This window comes from Stegodyphus dumicola, chromosome X2 (genome assembly GCF_044657685.1).
Source record: "Stegodyphus dumicola isolate Sdum_Otavi_A_Nest chromosome X2, ASM4465768v1".
Lineage (NCBI taxonomy): Eukaryota > Metazoa > Arthropoda > Arachnida > Araneae > Eresidae > Stegodyphus > Stegodyphus dumicola.
Genome location: NC_140781.1, coordinates 111,563,541 through 111,585,001, shown reverse-complemented (window position 1 = coordinate 111,585,001; position 21,461 = coordinate 111,563,541). Strand labels below are relative to the sequence as shown.

General features: G+C 33.5%; 1 protein-coding gene across 1 annotated transcript in view; it reads left to right on the top strand.

Moving 5' to 3' along the window:
- LOC118205226 (histone H2A.V-like) overlaps positions 1 to 21,461 on the top strand; it is a 46,779-nt gene that overhangs the window by 18,328 nt on the left and 6,990 nt on the right. The window contains exon 3 of the mRNA XM_035377529.2: positions 13,904 to 14,017. Coding sequence (XP_035233420.1) covers positions 13,904 to 14,017 — 114 coding nt within the window. The remainder of the gene's footprint in view (positions 1 to 13,903; positions 14,018 to 21,461) is intronic.

The window sequence follows — 21,461 nt, the reverse complement described above, 5'->3', positions numbered from 1 at the left end:
CCCTTTTTAAGAAGATGTATGAGGACTGTGGAATGATGTTGCAGAACTAGAAACTCTTCTTTCTACACTGTATATAGCCACAAAAAAGCTGTAATCTGAAGAATTGAAAAGAGGCGAAAATGAAAGAATGGTTTGTTTGTTCTTTCTGAAATGGAGGGTTTATTGCAGAAGGAATCATTTCTTTAATGAAGAAAAGAGAAACTAGTTTGCTAGGCAATGAGATCTTGCTAGGTTCAATATGTAGATCTAAAACACCTAATTTTCTTGGATGACAAACAAATTAAAATGGCAAAGAAAGCCACCTATGAACTTTCATTAAGAATGAAATTATTCTCAGAACAATTTGAGAATTTGAATCAGGACAAACTGCAGACATTACAATTGAGTCTCTATCATTCTCTTTCAGTGATGAATTAGATTTTGAGAAGTAATTTTGGATAATATTGAAAAGGCTAAGACAAAGCGAATGAAAATAAAGAAACAAGAGCCTTTAGATATAAAATGAAAAAATACAAACAAGATTTCTACACGGCCTTTGAGGAAATAGAGAAATATGATTGCGCTTGCAAGACATTTCTTTTAGAACTTATAAAAATCTATCCTGAAAAGTTAAAAGAAATAGCCTTAACAGTAAGAGCTCTTCCTCTTACTCAATTTAGTGTAGACTCTTCTCAACTCTGAAGTTTATCAAATCGGATCTATGGCCCTCCAACAAAGAAGATCTTCCCGAAGCTATACTGTTTCTTAGAAATAACTATTGCCAGTTTTTCCATTTCATAATAAATGCTAATTAATATAAATAATTTGCTATGCCATCAATTTTTTCATGTAACATCTCTTACTTCTTTTATATTAAAAAAATAAGCTGTAACCATGTGTATATGTTTCTATATATATATATGAGAGAGTCGAGTTGGAGTCAGAGTCTAAAATTCCAGAGTCGTAGTTGGTCATTTTCCCTGACGACTCCACAGCCACACAAGACAGTTCCAAAGACAGGTATACACCCATCGAAAAACTATGGCAAACACGCTAAAACAATCAGCAGCAGAGCCTATGGAGATCATGGGACATCTTCACTGCAGAGCATTAAAGTAATGCTTCTAACTTGGTTGATCTCTCACAAGCTAATATCTGAACTCAAGACACAACTTTCTCTCCGTACAGAAGGGCCCCACGAGTAGTAAAGTCGCTGAACACTGGTAGTTCAGTCCAAGGTTCGAATCCTGCAAATGGGCTGGCTGCATGAGTGTTTTCATGATTTTCCCCATGCGTAATGGTATGACTGATTGAATTTCCTGTACCGGCATTAGAGGCCTAACAGGGCTTAGTGGTGCTATTTAAATAAAGAAACACTGAAATCTAAAACAAGGCCTAAATCAAGCCCATAAGCAGCAAAACAAACACCATACTACCTGAAATAACTTTAAATAGAATTAACAACTAAAATATGAACTTAGTCTAGAAGCTGGTGAGATTTACCAGCTATACCAACAAATAACACATTGTTACATACTCTGTAAAACAATGTAACGCATGTTACTAACAGGATATCATAAACACTCTAATTTTTCTTAAAACAAAGAAATTTTTAAACACAATCAATGTATAAATTTGTTTCATATACAGATACATATTTTAGGAAATTAAATTTCAAATTAGTCACTGTACTTTTACATAGATCCTTTAGAGCAGTAGTTCTCAACCGTTTGACTAACTCATATCATCTAAACAAAAACTGAAAAACTTAAGTACCACCACTACATTTTATGATGATTATTTTTTAATTTCTCAATAGAAATATTAAAAAATATATTTTGCCACTTGAACAATGTATTAAATATTCATATATAAAAAATAGGAAAAAAATTGTTTTATTTTTATTATCAAAATTTAAGCTATAATACTTTAATTCTAAAATTTAGTGTGATATTTGGGTCTGTTTAAGAGAGATCAATTTCTTCATTTCTCGTCTTATTTCATGTAATTTCAACCGTAAATTTGTATCCACTTTCAATTTTGTTTTATATATTCCAAATAAAACCTTTGTTCACACGAATGGGTTGTGCAAAAAGACAATAAAAATATTAAGCTTTATTTAAAACTCCTTTAAATTCCTTTTTTTTTTTTTTTTTTTTTTTTTTTGTGGTTTAGCCAAAAGTTGACAAGTGTGTTATTTTTGAAATCTTCAGATAGAGTACTATTACAGGAAATTTCTATCAATTTTTTTTATCATCACTAGACTTTTTAATCTAATAGTTAAAAATATTTTTTATGTACCACAGGTTGAGAATCGCTGCTTTAGAGTATTGAATTTAGCAATAGCTGGAATATATCTTAGAACACTATTTTCCATAGAAGAACATCTAAATAACTGGTGCTCAAGATCTACATTACTCATGCCACAAGGACAGGCACAATTTTTAATCGAAAACCTGTTACAGTACAAAGTCTGTAATCTGGAATGATCTATAATCCGGACCTCAAAGCCACAAACTTTATGCATGCGCGTAGTGAATGAGCATACATTACGCATGTGCATACATTACACGGATATGCTTTACGCATGCGCACGTTGAAAGTTAACAAATATTAAGCTTTTTTTTTTTTTTTTTGTAAAATTTGATACCCTTTAGTTCATAATTGCTTTTTATTTCATAAATTACGGTTTCATATTTTTAATAGTATAATTTCTGCATGACATCTTACCAGATTTAAATTGATGATCTATAAATCCAGAATCGCCGAAGTCCCGACGAGTCCGGATTACGGACTTTGTACTGTATAATGAAATGGGAAATTGCCTTGATTAGTTAAAGCTTGGTTAAGATACCTGTCACTTGGGTATCTTCTCTCACTTACAATTGAGATTAAATTATATGTGAATCTTCCTTTAGATTCTGGGTGATTCCACTTTGCTTTCCAAAGAGTCGAACATTTTCTTCTCAACAAAGATTTCAAGTTGTCAAAGGAAGTTTGTACTTCAAAATCAATAATATGATTTTCAGTGGCAGCATTTGCCAATCTGTCTGCTAACTCGTTACCGATAGTCCCAATATGACTCTTCATCCAAAAGGGCTTAATATCTCTGAAAGCGCTAAGAAAAATGACCATATCTTTTATCTCTTTAAAATTTTCGGAAATGGATCAAAAAGCAAAGGAAAGCAAAAAATTTATGGCATAAGAGAGAAGGAAATGTAAAAAAAAGAAGGGGGGGGGGAGAAATGTGAATTCTGGAGAAGTTCAAATTAAATTGTTACTTGGACAAACATCTGTGATTGAAACAATTGCACTTTCACAGTCGATATAAATTTCTACAGGATCTGGGGTAGAATTAGAAATAAGCCAATATAAGGCCTCTCGCAGAGCCACTAACTCTGCCTGATAGACAGAGGCATTGTCAGACAGTCTAGATTTCCTTTGTATGCATAGTTTCTTGTGTGAGAACGCACGAAAAGCTGCCCCGACATGACCATTTAATTTAGATCCATCTGTAAAAAATAGTGTAGCCTATCATATTAGTGAGGCCTTTATGCCGATTCAACTGTTTCAATAAAGCTGGATGAATGTCTAATCCTTTCTCAAAGTCAAAATCTCTAACTGAGAAGATCTCACTGAAGCAATCGACAGTTTTATTACCAGCTTTTAATTTAAAGATGGCATATTTTTTTTCTGCTAAAATATTGATCAGAAGACATCCAGACAAAATCTGAAGAGCTAGCGTGGAATTACTTAGTAAACCTCATTAAAGAGATTCTTTGAATTTGCAAAATTTTGTTACGCATTCAGACTGATCCAATCCACCATGCCCCACATGCATACAAGATCTTTCTCTTTATAGCTCTTTTATATAAACTCTTAAGAGCTTTGATGATTCATTTTTCCAAGTCTATTAAGAATATGAGTGCATTCAATCTTTATTTGATCTATGTGAGATATAAAAGTGAGCTTTTCATTGATCGTAATGTCCAAATATTTGATTGTCTTAGAGACTCTAATTGGTTGTCCATATGGTTTACACCTAGGATGTATTGATCTAGTATTAGTTTTGGCAATACCCAAAAGAAAGCTCTTCTTTGGATCAAATTTAAGTTAACATGGGGAGATCACTTTTCCAATTCTTGAGTGGCGAAACTTAAGGCTTTTATCAATAATAGGATGACCACTTCCCGTGGCTAATAAAACAAAATCATCAGCATAAGCTTGTATACTAACATTTTGTCGTAAAGTTACCTTTAGAGCTATATTAGCAATAATATTATACAAAAGTGGACCAGATATTGAGCCTTGGGAGACAGCCCCTTTGGTAATTTCTGTGGTGCCACTTATTACCATCATATAAGGAAACTTTTCTTTCATTCAGAAAATTACGTATCTATAAAAAGATGTTTCTTGGAGATTTCATATCTTTTAATTCCTTTAATAAAATTGGCCACCGAACGTTGTTAAAAGTGCTTTGTACATCTAAGAATAAAATTGCAGTATGTTTGCCATTCCTTCTTTTTCAAAGGATGTCAGAAATTAAATTATGTAATGTGTATATGAACCAGTTACACTGAAAGAGACCTCCATGAGAACATCCTCTTCCTTGTGCAAATAGCCCTCGAGGCTTTGCCATAATCACACAAATCGGGCCCCATACAGGCAGGATTCCCCCAAAAACAGCTAAGAATGCATGACATGTAGCCAGTTTTGTCGCCAAATGTGTAATTTTGTACCAAATCCAGCACCTTTACATGCCACTTTCCAGCAAGCCCACCGTTTTTTTACCCTTTTTGCGGGAAAGCGATCTCACCGGGCAGCCACTAGGCATTTCGTAACACTGGACATTGTGCTCCCAAGGACTGCACATCCTGGACAGTACAATCAATAATCAGGAGCCAAATTCAATATAAACACATAAAACAATCAAAAAGGTAACAAAGCAAACTAGGATAAAAGAAACAAATATTTACGAGTAACTACGTACAAGTTATACACACAAATTATACAGGAAATTTAATCTCTAAGAATTATGAGGACTTACGGATCCGAACTATGACGTCGTTCAGTGTCTTTAGGACTGTATAGGAACCCTGCCAGTGTGACCACAGTTTAGGAGAAATACTATCATGACGACTTGGATTCCACATCCACACCTTGAAGATCCGCACCACTTCTCAACATCAATTCTTACCAAACTCCAGAAGTGCTCTCGAACCTTCTTTAGTATCTTCATATAGCTGAAATGCTATGAGTTGCTATGTATTACCTTCAGAACATCGGGCATTTGATTTTGAGGAAGCAGCAGCTGCCATCTCTTATTAGTTCCGTCATCGTTTTCTCATAGTCGATATAAGACTCCATTTTGGAAGTGGAGTGCCAGAGAGCCCAGTACCTTTTAGTTGTAGGATTGAAGATGGAAATGTGCAGGTTTGCCACGTTGCCTGGAAAACCGGGGGAAAGTCAGGGAAATTAAATAATTTGGTCAAAATCTGGATAAGTCTGAGAATTTCATCTGGTACCCCCCCTCCAAATTTCTGTGCCATTGCAAGCGATAATTTTCTTAGCGAATTGTGTATTGCATGAACGTCATTTGGGCAGCTGGCATAGAGATAATTTTCACAGCTCTAATCAGATTGCCCTTTAAAAGGGCAAAGCAAGTTTCCATCAACTTTTGGTTTCCAGTAACCTCAAGAATCCAGACACAAGCACACACATGTGAAGTGCATGTTGAATGAAAGTAAATACCTTACCATTCTCATAAAAAACAAAATTAGTTTTATCCTAATATACAGTATGCATGGGATTTGGCGACATTAACCGCTTCCCTTACAAATTGTTTTGAAAAAAATTGCAAAAAATCATCACATTTTTTATTTTATTATTAAATACAACAAAACAAATCAAAATATGTAGGTTTTAAGCTGAATTTTTAATTTTTTGAAGGTGTAAAAGCATTAATTTTTAATATTAGTTTCTCGGGCAAACGAAAATAGTTAAATATTAATCTTTGTATGATTGTTTTTAACAAGGGACAACACAGAGCGATACCTGACGTTCTACACTGGTATCTGGTCTCTTTTCTTACTGGCTTACCGCTGGAATCTCTTTCACGGGAGCACAGAGTACACTGTCTCGTTGGATTTGATTCCCCCCCCCCCCCACCTCTTCATGATCACTATCTGAAAAATCTTCGCTTTCGCTATCTTGCATCATCGACATTATTTTATTTTTTTCCCAACGCATGCATCCTTCTTTATACATTACTAATCCACAAGCCAACGTATACTATACAATAGGGAAACACATGACCAGTCCCTCCAAAAGAACCGCGCAACCAACAAAATTTGGCAAACTGCCAATCAAAGCTGAATATTTCCTTTCATTTCCTCCAGACCGAGTAAAACCGTGATAAAAGAAATCGTACTAACAAATTCTGCTTCGCCCGAGTTTTCTCGGGATAATAATTAACTGCAATATATACAAACCCGAGATACCTCGGGATAATCAGGCAAGCGGTTAAGATGAGCAGTAAATGGATCATTTTGGTGTTGGCAACAATTTTCAAAATCACGCCAAGGCTGTGCTGTATACTAGGATTTTGCTACAAAATCTTTTAAACCTTTTTTTTTTTCCTTTTTAATAAATGCCTTCTTTTATCATTTTGTAGTAAGATAAAAAAAACAGTAATTAGTCATCAATGCTAACAATTTTATATAACTATATTTGCCAGTTATGAAGATATCCGCTAAGAAATTCATCATCCAAAAATAAATGATGTTTAACTATCAAGCTGGTCATGCTTCTAAAATTCCATTGGATCATTCCACTATGATGCAATTTCCAATCATCTATGCAGCAGTAATTTTGGCCATTATGTAATTGGTAAATTTTTGTGTTTTCAAGTGGCACCACAGTTAATTTACCTCTCAGCACAGTCAACGTGCACTAGGCAAATAGACTGGAATTTTCTTAAAGCACACATGGTTAAAGTCAGGGAATTTCATTATCCTATTTGAGTGGCAACCCTGGTCATGCCACTTCGGTTTTGTACCCGATGATTCCTTTAACTTTATTATTGGCTTAATGTCAGGATCCGCCAATTGATCCTCTCTAACTTTTTCATCACTCCACAGATCTGCATTGGCTGATGTTGAAGAAATTATTTGCCGGATACGGACAAGTCTTCCTGGATAAAGCATCTGCATTTCTGTGGGGGAAGCCTTTACAGTATTTCATCTCAAAGTCGTATTCCTGGTTTGATTTCACAGGAGCTCTCTTCCGGTTTGTTCACATGACAGTTCTTGCGGATATGTCGTCTCCGTCCGCAGTTCCAGTACTTGATTGTTTTCTTCTTATTGTTGCTTGTATTTGGCCTTCTTAATGCTTCCCAAATCTTTCTAATTTTTCTCATTTTATGACATCAAAATTTGGGTGGCAATCTTTTCCAGTCGCTTTTTGAATGACTCGAACTTTGGCATAGGCCAAGTAGGACTTTTTATCTTGCAGAAACACCAATCTGAGAGTCTTCTGAATTTCCAGATCCTTGACTGTAGGGACAAAATGCATCGGGGCAAGATTTTCATGGACATCAGGTAGACAGTCCGGATATGCTTGATGAGCAAACCTATCAGTGTCAGTCACTGGTTCTTAAAGACTTTCCATGATTTTCGAATCTCAGTTCCAGCACATTTGAGAGGGCGCTGAAGTTTAAAATTTGGTCTTCTGATAGTACTCCTAACATGTCTACAGCATCTCCTTGGCATGATGCAGCTAACTGTAAGGCCTTAATGTGGGAGTTTCACTTGTTAGTTTCTGTCATTATCAAAAACTGTGTCATATATCCACTGTGTGATGATTTTCTGCCGTATGTCCTTGGTTTGATTACCGTATGAGAAGAAACTGGGAGAATCTTAAAATCTCAAGGTTCGTTTTTGGGCTTGGTCCGGTTTTCTTTCAAAACATCTCCTTCTTTCTGTAACTTTCTCAATTTTTCTTTGAATTTTTCTTCCGTATCTGCTATTTTGGCTCCAGTTTTATCTAACTTTTCCTTCACTTTCTCTTTCATGTCTTCTACTTTAACTTCGGTTTCTTCTCTAAACTCCACGATGTCACTTCTAATCTTGTTTTGCTCCATCTGCTGGAGTTGCAGCTTTTCTTGTCTGGCTTTTATTTCTTCTTGACCCAATTTTATTTCTCTCTTGATCGCAGCCTTCATCTCTTCTTGCCCACCTTTTACAGCTGCTAACAAGACCGTCAAACTTCATTTTTTGTGCCCTAGCTTTCTGCTGTAGGTGGGTCTCTGGCATTCATTCTCAAACCCCCACTCCTGACAGCAATTGTTGTGTTCTACAGGTTTGTGGATTTGAAGCAATTAATGATAACATTTGATCTGATGAAGAATCAAATTACAATTTATTTGCCAGTAAGTACTGTTACATAAGGCAGTTTGAAAGACATGTTTATGCACATCGAAAAATTACGACAAATGTGCTGAAACACTCAGGAACACATCCTTCAGTCTATAACATTGAAGATAGCTTCACGGCAAAGCACTAGAGTACAGCTTCCGACTCAATTGATCATTCTCAAGCTAATCTTTGAACTGAACACACTACTCTCTCCATGTGCAGGCAGAACATACATAGCTTTAACCTACCTTCAAAAATATTCCCAAGAACACCGCTAAGAATGCGTTCTAGAATGTTCTCGCTCCGTCTGTGGCATGTCAGCAGTTTTATCGCCAAATGGGTGAATTTGCACCAAATTTGACAATCCTTTTTTGACCTTTCCCTTCCCATGGTTTTTGAACTGTTTTGCAAGAAAGCTATCTTACTGCGCAGGCGCTGGGCATTTTGCAGCAATTTTTTATTCCATTGTATTCTGTTAAAAATTGTATTCTTGATGAATTAACTGAACCTTTATTAAAGTTATTTATACCGTTTTATTGGGTACTTAAAAAAAAAAAATTAAATACAAAAGTTCCTTAACATAGTTTGCTGCTGCTGTGTGCTTAGCTTTTGTAGTTAATAAAGCAACTACTAGTTGTTTCATCATACTTTAACTCGGCAGGATTTTCTTCATATAAAATGGTATATTAACAGTGCTTCTGCTTGTTTCTGATCTGTATTACTTGAACTTGTACTTCTTTTGTTAAGAAAAGCTATTTTAGGGAAATTTAATGAAGATCCTTATTTGTACATTTTTACATTTTCAATATCTTTTGTACTTGGATTTTTGTATGTCTGTTTTGAAGAAAACATCATATATTAAATCTGGAAAAGTTTTGTTGGACACAACGAAAGATTACCAAATACAGTCAAAAGTCTTTAATCTAGAATGATCTATAATCCGGACCTCAAAGCTACAAACTTTCTGCGCATGCGTAAACGCATACTACATTTAAGCATGCACATTTAATGTATAACGGACGGTATAAGCTAAGCTAAAATTATCTAATTATCTATTTCAGTTAATGTTGCAGATTGTGTTGTTCCTTGATCTTCGAATTGGATCTGGCTTATTATTTTTTGCAGACTGTTAGAGCAATTTTATAAAAGTAAGCTTGAACTTTCATGCCAAAAAAAATTTCCGATTCTGAAGCTGCCAAAGGATTTACAAAGTGAAAGCATGTTTCAATGTCCATCAAACAAAAAGTTCATGCTGCTCTGGGGGGGGGACGTTGCCGCGCGCAATGAACTGGAAGTTGATCTGTCAGCACTATCCTTATCTTCAGGGCAGATGTTTTTATTTTATTTGGCTTATAATTTCTTACTAAATGTAGTATTTCATCTCGATGTACTCCGTCTTTGATATGATTTAAATCAAATTCCTCGTCATTATAAATATCACGAATACACATCAAATAGTTTTCTGGTAGCAATTTTCTAATTTCGACTATGCATAATGTATGCTTTGCACATGCGCGCGTTGAAAGAAATGTTTAATAAAGTAAACAAATAAATATTAAACTCTTTTTTTTTTTTTTTTTTTTTTTTTTTTTTTTTTTTTTTTGTAAATTTTTTATACCCTTTAGATCATAATTGCTCTTTATTTCATAAATTACAGTTTCATATTTTTTATTTTATAATTTCTGCATGCCATCTTACCAGATTTGAATTGATGAACTATAATCCGGAATCGCCGAAGTCCCGACGAGTCCGGATTAAAGACTATACTTCTTTATAAGGGAAATTAATTTTTCATTAGATATTGCTGATTAGAGTACTTCTTCCTTTACATTTAGTGATTCTGCATTTCTTGAGTGAATATGTTGCAAAATCCGAGATCATCAGACTCTGCGATTCTAGATATTAGATCATCAGTTTAAATCTAGCAAGATGACATGTAGAAATTATAAAATTAAAAATATGAAATATGTATGAAATGAAGCATTTGTGACCTTAAGGGAAACAATTAAAAGAAAAAAGCTCAATATTTGTGTTATTTGTTTACTTTAAACATTTCTTTCAACACAAGTTGTTTAAGTTGCTTTGTTTTGGGGCTATATATTGGTATTTCTTCTTCAGTTAAAAAGTTCGATTGTTCAAATCCCGTAATAGCCATGATAAGAATTCCCACTAAATTGTAATTCAAAATTTTTTTGTTTTGAATCATCTCTTTGTTACATTCTTTGCTATCAGCAGCAATTTTTTCTGGCTTTAGAACCTTTAAGATTTTGCCGTTCATTAGTTGATTGATGATTGGGACTTTATATCATCAAATAAAAACTTCCGCTATATCATCATTTATTACCACTTCACATTTCTTTGTAAATTCCATTAATTGGAAAATTCTGCTTTTTGCTTGCAATATCTGAAAAACCTCAAATTCATGGCTATCATCATAAAGTTTAGTTCGCGTCCACTATACACTATTTGTGATGTATCATGAGATTGGCAACATGTGGTTCCACTAAATGTTGTCTTTCTTCTATTGCACGCTGATGAATTTTAGCCTGAGTTATAGTTTAGCTGTTTATTATACTAACACCTATTTCCTACACATGCTTAAGACTTGTCCCAAATAAACAGTCACATACAGTTAATTCTTGTCCAGAGCTGGTGCAGTGTCTGTGGGTCCGAAATTCTGCTGCCAAGAACTGTTGTAATGTTTTTGTGTCTGTGTCCCTTCCTGAAATTCTAAAGATTTTGCCATTAATTTTGTTGTTCTCTTGAATTCTAAAAATTTTCCTTTCCCTAAATTCTGCTGCTCGATGCAGCCACACCAGCCGAGGTTTTAACTGAATGACAAATCGGTTATTCTGAATGCAAGCAACACAGAATATGACCTTTGGCTCATAAGTATCAATTACAATTTTCTGCATGTGGGAAAAAATTGTGTTCTTGTCAACACACTCAATACTTAATAGCAGAACCCACTGGTGGCCAAGTGTTAATGTTGTTGAATACTGGTAGTTCAGTTTGGGTTTTTAATCCTGGCAAGTGGACTGGATGCATGGGAGTTTTTGTGGTTTTCCTCAGGTGTAACATGGATACGAGCCTGTTTCCCTTAAACGACTTCTGCGAAGGCATTCCTCCCGATGAAGGATAGCCCTCAAGTTGCTTCGCCTTAATCGATTAACCTAACCCAACCTAACTTCACAGCAGAGTAGCTGAAATCTGTAATCATTGCCAAGCACAATGTCAATATAAAAGGTTACCACAAGCTTTGGTATTAAATTATTAATATTAAAAATTTAAAAAAGTGTTTAGACATAGCTGCACGAGTCATTTCTAAAGTTGCAGTGTGTTGGTAGTCATGCAGTGATGAAAGAAAAAACATAATAAAAAATTATTTCCCTCATTGGCGTCAGAATGAATACACAAGCATAAAGTATTAAAAAAAATTTTAGGTCGTTCCAGATATTAGATTTCGACTCTTGTATTGACTGTTTTAATGTTATTCCTAAAAAATTACTTAAATGCTCTTTGACTCTTAACTGAAATTCATTTAATATTACTTCTAAAAATTTCTTCATTTGTTCATCATTTGAGTTAAAAGGCATCATCAACAAATACTGCTAAAATCATTGAGGAATCTAAATGCATGTTTATCTCATTTGTTTTGAATGAAACCTTTACTTTTTAGAAATTTAGTGAAGCTTTCATTTAAATTGAATGGAACTTGTTTTAGTCCATAAAAGAGACTTCTATAATTTTAATATTTTGCTTCCATAATCAAAGCCATCTGGAACTTTCATGTAAATATCTTTTATGTTTCCATACAGAAAAGTAATTTTTTACATGAAACTACATTGTTTCGAACTTATTCTTGGCTGCTGTTGCAAATAATATGCTTAATTCTGTATTACTTATAACATAACTGCATGTTTCTTTAAAGTTAATTCCTCCCTGTTGAAACCATCTTGCAGCAACCCTATAAATTTTCAGAGTTATTATTTATTAACATTTTTTTCCCAATAATGATTAACCATGTTTCTTTTATTTTCTCATAATATTGTTTCCTGGAATGGCATTAATAAACCTGTGTACTTTACTTAACATTACTCTTGTTCATTTTCCATTTTCGTTCTCCTTATCAGCTTCTAAATCATCTTTCATGGTTGAAATGCTTTTATCTCAAATATTTAAGAACTTCAGTTTGGTTTCCTTCTCACAGAATTATTTTTATATCTATATTTTTAGCTTCCCCATTTAATGAATGGAAATTTTCATCAGATTTTAACATTTCTAGATATTTTTATTTGTTCCATCACCTATAGCCATTTGTTGCATATGTGACGAAAATATAATTTTCATAAATCGAGCATCCTAATTGGTTTATTTACCACTAAATACTTCCAAAAAATTTCAGTTCTGTTAAATTAGATCGCTGTTTATTTTTTCCTGTTGGGCTGTAATTTGAAGACCTTCATTCAACATCTCGTTTCCCAGTTTGGAATCTTTGGGCAAGGTTCTTATTCCTTCTGGTGATGTTTGATTCATTCTCTCTGCTTTCTTTTTTTTTTGGGGGGGGGAAGGTATAACTGAAAATGATACATTATGTCATAGTTTCCAGTCTCTAACCTTTACTAAGGAATGTGTTTTCTTCAATAAATTTAATTTAAAGTGAACAAATTTGTAAATGCTTATTGTAGAACACTAAAAAGATCAAGGGAAAGCCATTCAGAAATACTGAAACATGGTACCCGACTATATGATCGTTTCTTCCAAATTTATGGTGAGAGGTTATTGAGCACCCCTTTTATAACCCCAGACTTATCATTTGCACTAATGTCTTTTCCCCCAAATTAAGGGAAGTTTGGGCAAAAAGCAGCTTGTTTCTCAGTTGATATGTGGCAGAATGTATGACAAAAACCCAGTATGGTCATAATGCAGTACTGTGGGTAGTCCAAGATGTATACTTTAGAAACAAAAAGGTCTTGTTCTATTTTATTACTAGACAGAAATTATTTTCAGAACATGTTATTATGGATTAAATATGAGAAGTGTGATGCAAATACTAGTAGAGTTTAAGTACTGATTAAAACATTCATTTTGATTTTACATTAAAATATTTTATTGGTGAATGAAATTTATGAATACAATTTGGAAATTTCTACGCGAGAGCTGTTTTGTGGTAATTTTAACTTGTATTGGTTTTAAAATGTTTTTTCTTTCTTTATTTATTTTTTCTTCCCCCTGTTACACTGATACATAGCAGTTTAAATTTTAATGCATTTAAATGCATATATTTTTGTCAATTTCTTAAACAGTGTATGTGTTTGGATTATATTTCTAGAAAACCCATTATTTAACAGGTAGCAAATAATTTTATTATTCTAAAACTTTAACTCATAAGTTATGGCTTATTTTATAGATGCATTCATTATTTGTAATGAATACATCTATAAAACAGTTTCATTACAGTATCCTGAACAGTTTCATTAAATGTTCTATATTGTGTGTACTTCTTTTAGTTCCCTGTTGGCCGTATACACCGACATTTGAAACATCGTACTATAAGTCATGGCCGAGTTGGTGCTACTGCAGCTGTGTATAGTGCAGCTATTCTTGAGTACCTGACAGCTGAAGTGAGTATTTTAAAAAATTATCATTAAAACTCTTGATGGTTGTTTAATGATATACTTGTATAAAGTTAAATTGTGAAGCAGCAAATTGAATTTCCTAGTCATCAGCAGCAAAAACACTTTTTGGTATTTTCAACGTACACTTTAAAACAGGTGTTCAGAAAATTGTATTTCTAAAGTAAAAATTTTAAAATATTCTTTTTCTAAGACTATGTCAAACTTCATTATGTATTGTTAGTTTAATGAATAATGGTACCACATAGCATGAAGCAGTACTAATTATTAATTCTGAAGTTGGCCACAAGAAAAATGTTAATTATAAATATCTTAACTAAAATTTCAAAGGAAGGTACTGTGCCTATTTTTAAAAGAATTAAGTTTTTAAGAACTTGAACTATGGTACTATATTCGCCCTATTTGTTAATCTGCTAATTACTCCATAGAATATCATTAGTGAAATGACATACAATGGGGAAATCAAATGTTTTTTTCTCGAGTTCATTCATGGCAAATTGAAGGTTTTCATCTAACATTAATCTTCTAATGTCTAACTCAACTGAAACTTGTTGGCTTCCAATACCAGTGTTGTCTTTTTTCTGGAAGAAACTTTAAAAAAAAAAATTAACAATGCTGCACTTAAAAGGCTGCTAAAGTTGATAAATGTACTAATATAGTACAAAGTTAGAGATTTGGAATTGTTGGGACTTCAGTTACTCCAAATTTTAGCAGTTTAGATTTTCTTTGGATCACTAATGTTTTTGACTTTGTACACTTCAACAACGTTACTTAATTTATTTTTTTTTTCCCATAAGTAACTTCAGGATATTGTTTTAAAATTTTCCTAGGGCCTGAAAAGGGAGAAGGAAGTTTACGGGTATTAGGATCACCTGTTTTAAAATTACTGGGTTTATAATTGGGTGTCTTATCGTTTTTTATTTACATTATGATCATCAGACCTTTTTTGAGCATTTTTCTGGCTGCTTCAATTTGAGGATATACTTGATTTTCGAGTAGAGGATCATAAGGTAATTTTCCATACATTAACCCATTAACCGCCAAAACTACAAGGAATGTTTCTTTTCTCATGAAAATAATAACAAGTATTAAATTAGCATTTATAACATAAATTTACATTGAAAATTTAAAAAAAAATGCTCTTACCTGTGGCAAAAGCGAGTGTTGCGTCTGCGCAACGTCAGCGGAATAAGACTACGCATGTTTAGTGAGTAGGATTGTACTCGTGTGATGTTTCTTTCGAGTGGAGTGCAGGATTACTTTTTAGCTGTATAACGTTTTATAAATCTACAAATCACTTTACTTGTAATTAATTTAAGATATATATTGTATTTCTTTTACAAATACAGATTATTTCAATTGAAAGATTGAAGTCTTTCAATTGAAACGTCTCTTTACTACGAAGTCTTTTGCTATCATCGAACTTTACGATAAAATGTCTACCATCTCCATGCAATGGTTTTTGAATGCTGAATTTACTAGGTCTTCCTTTTGCTGATCTATTTCTGGCTAATTCTACACTCTCAATAGGAGTTTGCAAAAGGAATAATGCATTCTCACGTCTGAAATCTAAAAGAGACTATATTTCCAGTAGTAAAAAAAGTGGTGATATTTAGTAAGTTTAGATAGGGTCTCACCTCATATAATTTATCAGTATTGTCAATTTGACTATCGTCAAATGCAAATTCTGCTTCGTATTCCTGTACTGCAAACGTGATATCGATTCTCGTACAACAGGAACAGAAATGTCCTTATCAAAAGACCAGGACATTTTTTCTTGAGGTAAAGAATGCTATCCTGTAAGCAATAATATTCCAATAAATCTTCTCGTATAAGCTTCAGATGCAATAAATTCTGGGCCGCCTTCTCTCTCTCTTTTTATTTATTTATTTTTTTGCTGAGTGTTTATATTTGTCTGCGTAATGAGAAGAGAGTAAATGTCTAAACCAAAAAGAAAATCGAAAATCTGTGCACTAGTTTTACCTTGTATTTTGTCTTTTATAATTTCTCTTTTATCTCTTTCTTCATGTTCCTCCTGAGACATAAATAACAGTTCCTTTTTTATCCAAGATTTCAGTCTTCTGCTTTTTAAACTTTTTAGTATGACTGTAACTGCTTTTAGAAGGCTGAAACTTACTTCTTACTTGAATTTCAACTTCCCCAGCAGTATCATTTGGTAAAATATCATTATCATTATTTAAAATATTGCCATTCCTTTCTTCTTTGCCACTAGCTTCTGCACTTTCTGGGGGAACAACAACAATATCAGTTTCATTCTGGTCATTATTAACAATATCATCATCTGTTTCTTCATCAAAAAATCTTTGAAGGGCTTCTTCTGATGATGATGATTCTCGTTCTAGGCATTTTTAAATAACCAGAACACGAATCAGAACATCGAAAGGAATGAGAGAAAAAGGAGATTGACTACCCGTTTCCTGCTGATGTTACATCAGCGCAACACCTGTTTTCCCTTCCTTCCCAACACAAATATAAACATCTGACTGATGTAATGTTCTGATAAACGGTGACCTTGACTAAAAATAGATCGCTCATAAAGACTGTGATTCTTTCGTTAAATATCTTCAGCAAACATACCCGGTCGAAAATTTTGCTTATAGTACGAGATTAATTATTACAAACAAAATGATTGTTGAAGGCAAATATTTTTTTACAGAAATAATCTTCATAATATTCCCTACACAAAATCATCTGCTGGTATAAAATATCTTAGGTAGTTATATTTATATACGCATTTATTTTGACCATTGCGTCAACGCAACACCAGCAACTAATGGGTTTAATAAGATGGGAATTTTTTACAGAATGGGGTGTATTATAGTAACCTGAGGTAACAATTTGGCCCATGCAATATTACCCTGATAAGAAATTATTTACATTTTAGCCTAGCTATTGTTTGATTAACTCGTTCAACTTTTCCATTAGTTTGAGGCCTGTTAGCAGTAGTTGATAATTGTTTTACATTATGATTTCTTAAACAGTGCTTAAAGGGGTGTTGGAACCCAAATATTTTCAAAAAATTGTGATTTCGGATTTTTTCATTTTCAAATTCTCTACACTTTTATTCTTCTAAAAATACCATTCTTTAATCTCTATGAAAATTAGAACTGTAAAAATTCTAGTTTTAATTTGTCATCGAATGCTTTGACCAATAAGGATTTTTTACATAAAAACACGTTTTTCTCCAAACATGATTTTTTTTTATACTTGATGTACCTTTTCTCAGAAACTACTGCTCACAGGTATCTAAAATTTTTATGGCTTGTTTATTATGTTTCCTAATATTTACAGAAATGAGCTTTTTGTGATAAACTAAGAAAAAAAATTTTTAAAATTGTTTTGTGTAAGAAAAGTGCTTAATTTTACTATGCCGAACAAAATATTCTATAAAATACTCTAAAATTCAAAATGTTTCAAACGCTCATTTCAGTATAATGATGCGGGTATACTTTAATTACACAAAAAATTTCAAGCTTGTTTCTACAGCAGGTTTTGAGCAAAGGTACATCGAAAATGGCCAGTTTAACATTGTTGGTATAGTGGTTGCTGATACCCCTTAAAGTTTGAAGTAAAAGCATCATTTCTATCACTTAAAATTTTCTTTGGTACTTGAATTTGAAAAGTTTGTCTTGAACAATTTATGTAAGTATCAGTAGTTACACTTTTAGAAGCAAAAGTCCATATATAACCTGTACCATGATCAATAATTATATGAATATAAATTTTAGTAGAATTATAATAATTTAAAGCACCAACAGTATCAACAGACAATAATTCAAAAGGTTCACTAACAGATGGTAAGGCTTACATTAAACCAGATCTCTTTTATTTATTTTTCTTATTAAATTGAAGCCAAACTAAAGCAGCGTGACCAGTATGTACAGTAAAATGATTATCATGTAGATAATAATAAAATTTATTTATAGCATCAATAATGACTAAACATTCTAATTCAGTATTTGCATAATTTTGCTAGTAAGACCTTAATTTCCTAGAATGAAAAGCAATTGGATGAAGATTATCATCCGGATGATCTTGTTTTAGAACTGCACCAGAATCTTTATATATGTCTAACAAATACGTGACAAGGATATTTTGGATTAAATTAAGTTAGAATGGCACTCGAAATTAATGCATCTTTAAAATTTTGAAAAGCTGTTTGACATTCAGTAGTCCATTTATAGGGAGTATCTTTTTTAAATAAATTTGTTAAAGGGGCTCTAATTTTTGCATAATCTTGAATAATTTTATGGTATACATTTATATTTCCTAAAAATCTTTGTAATTCTTAACATTTTTAGGGGTTTGTAATTTTTTAATAACTTCAATATTTCATTACAAGGCTGATATTTTCCTCCTTGAACTTCATATCCTAGAAAATATGTTTTTTCTTTAGCAAAGTTACATTTAGATTGCTTAAATTTCATGTTCTCTTTTTCACATATATCAAATATTATTTTAAGATGTTTATCAAAATTTAAAGAAAACACTATGTCATCAAAATTATTTAAAGCAAACTGAATCTGATATTTGTTTAAAATTTGTCTAAGAGTTCTTTGGAAAACAGCGGGGGAATTTTTCTAACCAAAAGGTAATATATTTAATTGATGAAGGCCAAAATTTGTGGAAAATGCTAATTTTTCAGTATCTTTTTCATTTAATTGTGTATGCCAATAACCTGATGCTAAGTCTAACGTGGAAAAAATTTTTGCATTCGTTAATAGCTTAAAGAAGGAAATAAAAATAAGAATAGGCCACTTGTCATGGCTGGAAATTCCTGCAGGCCTGATTTTGAGGTACATACTGCCCAGGATAGAAAAGCCTCGAAATACGATACGTGGGCTGATGATTTTGTGTGAAATTTGGGAGTTAAAAATTATGTGTGTTTTTATACATTGCTAGCCACTAAAATTGCAACACCACAAAGGAATGATCTGACGAATGTCAATCAAAGGAAGAAGTTGGGATATGCAAATGATGATATTTCAGAGGATTTAGACGATGCAGGAGGGAGAAATGACATCTGAAGCACTGCCTAAAAGAAAAGTCGTGTAATGGATTTCTCATTTGGAAAGTGCTTCATAAAGTTGGAGTTTGCTCAGAATATCATGTTATACCCCTAATAAGGACAGGAAATGCTTACCAGCAAATTTCAAAATTCGATAGAGGCAGGATCGGTGCCTATCGAAAGTGTAGATTATCGTTCCGTGATATCGCCGGTTACATCCAACCGCTGTCATATGATTATGGAATCAATGGATTGTGGAGGGTCATTCTGAATAGCATGCAGGATCTCATTGTCCTCCTATGACTAATGCCAAAAAGAACAGATATATTGAAAGGTCAGCCCTACTAAACCATACAGTATCAGCTTGTAAGGTGTGTCAATGTTTGCAGCAGTGTGACTATTACTTCAGCTTCCCTTGACAATGCAACATAGAGAGAGAGACAGAACTCTGGTGCACCATACGACAAAGCTGGGTACAGGAGTGGCACGATGTCTTTTCAAACGAGTCCTGGTTCTACTTTCAGTATTCTGTTCTCCGTATATGTGTTTGAGGAGACTGCACGTTGCCTGCTTGCATTCAGTATCAGCATAGGTGCCCTGTGCTTGGTGTAATGGCTTGTGCAGCCATTGGGTGCATGGCACGCACATCTCCAATTCAGATCGATGGTAATTTGAATGCAGGTGGGTTATACATCTTATGTCCAGTGGTTGTGCCCTATTTTCTAGGCCTCCAAACTGCATGTTCCAACAAAGATAATGCAACACCACATGTTGCATACCGTGTTCTGACCTTCCTAGATACACAGAATATTCGATAGCTGCCCTGGCCTGCATGATCTCCAGATCTGGCACCCATTGAAAACATGGTCTACAATAAATATCTTTTTTTAATGTTTGCTTTCCTGGTGTAGCAGTTTTAATGGCCAGCAGTGTATATTGTACTTCTTCCAGTGAACTTGAGCTAGAAAAACGTTTCTGCGCTAAAGATATCCACTCTTGCAGAGAAGTGATATTTTGCATATTTACCAACAACCTCTGCTGCTCTGGCCAGTCCCTGATTTAAGGCATCAATTAAAATTTTGTCGTTTAACTTTAAACTAGATGCATATCTTAACTTTTGTCAGATATATTTATCAGTATCATTGAACTTCGAATAAGTACTAGCCACAAAATCATAAAATGTTACCCTTTCTGCAGTTGAAAAATAGGTGAGAAATTTATCTCTTCAGGCTTGCCAATCCAACTCAACATATTCACAGACATAGAACTCTAGTGCTTCACCCGTAAACATTCTGAAAACACTAATTGCTTGTCTTTGTCAGTAATATTTTTATTCTCATTTCTTTTCAAACGATAAAAATTTACTGGAATATCCGAGCTTTTACCATTAAATGTGATGCACTGAAATTTGTCCGTGCTCACAGAAACCATTTCAATTTTTTCACTTTTCTGAAAACTGAACACTGAAGAATTTGCAAAATAGGCACACTTTTTATGCAGAATTTTCAAAATTAAGCACACTTTTTTTTGAAGAATTTGCCCTAAAACACACTTTCTGCGAGGAATTTGCACCAAAACTACGCAAACACAAAATTGGATGTACCATGGTTGAATACTCGATGACATGCGCAAGCATACCACTAGAAGTCTCGGGTGTCATCACTATGATTTTTCACTCATCAGTTTGCAGAGATCGACCTTGACGCACACTAGTGAAGACACAAATAATACAGTATTCAGTAGATGTGTGCACTGTACATTGGAATTTCCATCACAAATAAATTATGTTCTCCATCACTGTTACAGGATTGCTCTATTTTATTCGCATAATAGCCAAAGGAAGCAATATGTAAACACGCAGTTAGGTGACCTTCAAAGCACTTCTGAACACACCGTTAACTAATTTGATGATTCACTCGATGATTGAACTTACAAATACTTTTCCACTGGAGTATGAGGCAGCAGATACATATCCTGTCAACTCTTTTTATATGCAATATTTAAATGTATAGTTGCCATGGCTGAGGGTGAAAGCATACAGACAATGCTAACAAAATTGAATTTTAAGAATCACAATCTTTATTTTTACGCATATCAAATCATTTCTTTGGGAGACGAATTGCTTTTCAATCATAGTTGAATACAATAATTTTTATGTACACTGCTCTGTAAGCATCTTAGAAAAGCATAAGCAGCGCAGAGATGTTTGCATGGAAGTTAGGAAAAGGAATGATGTAATTGCTTGCGAAGCAGTTTCTATACTAAGTAGGTGCATAATTGTACAGCTAAGCTGTGACTGGTTAATTTTAGATTTTAATTCTTATTTCAAGCAGTGTTATGTAATTTGGAAAGATCTCGAATTTGGGAGAACATAAAATCTACAATAGTCAATTTCAAGGTTGC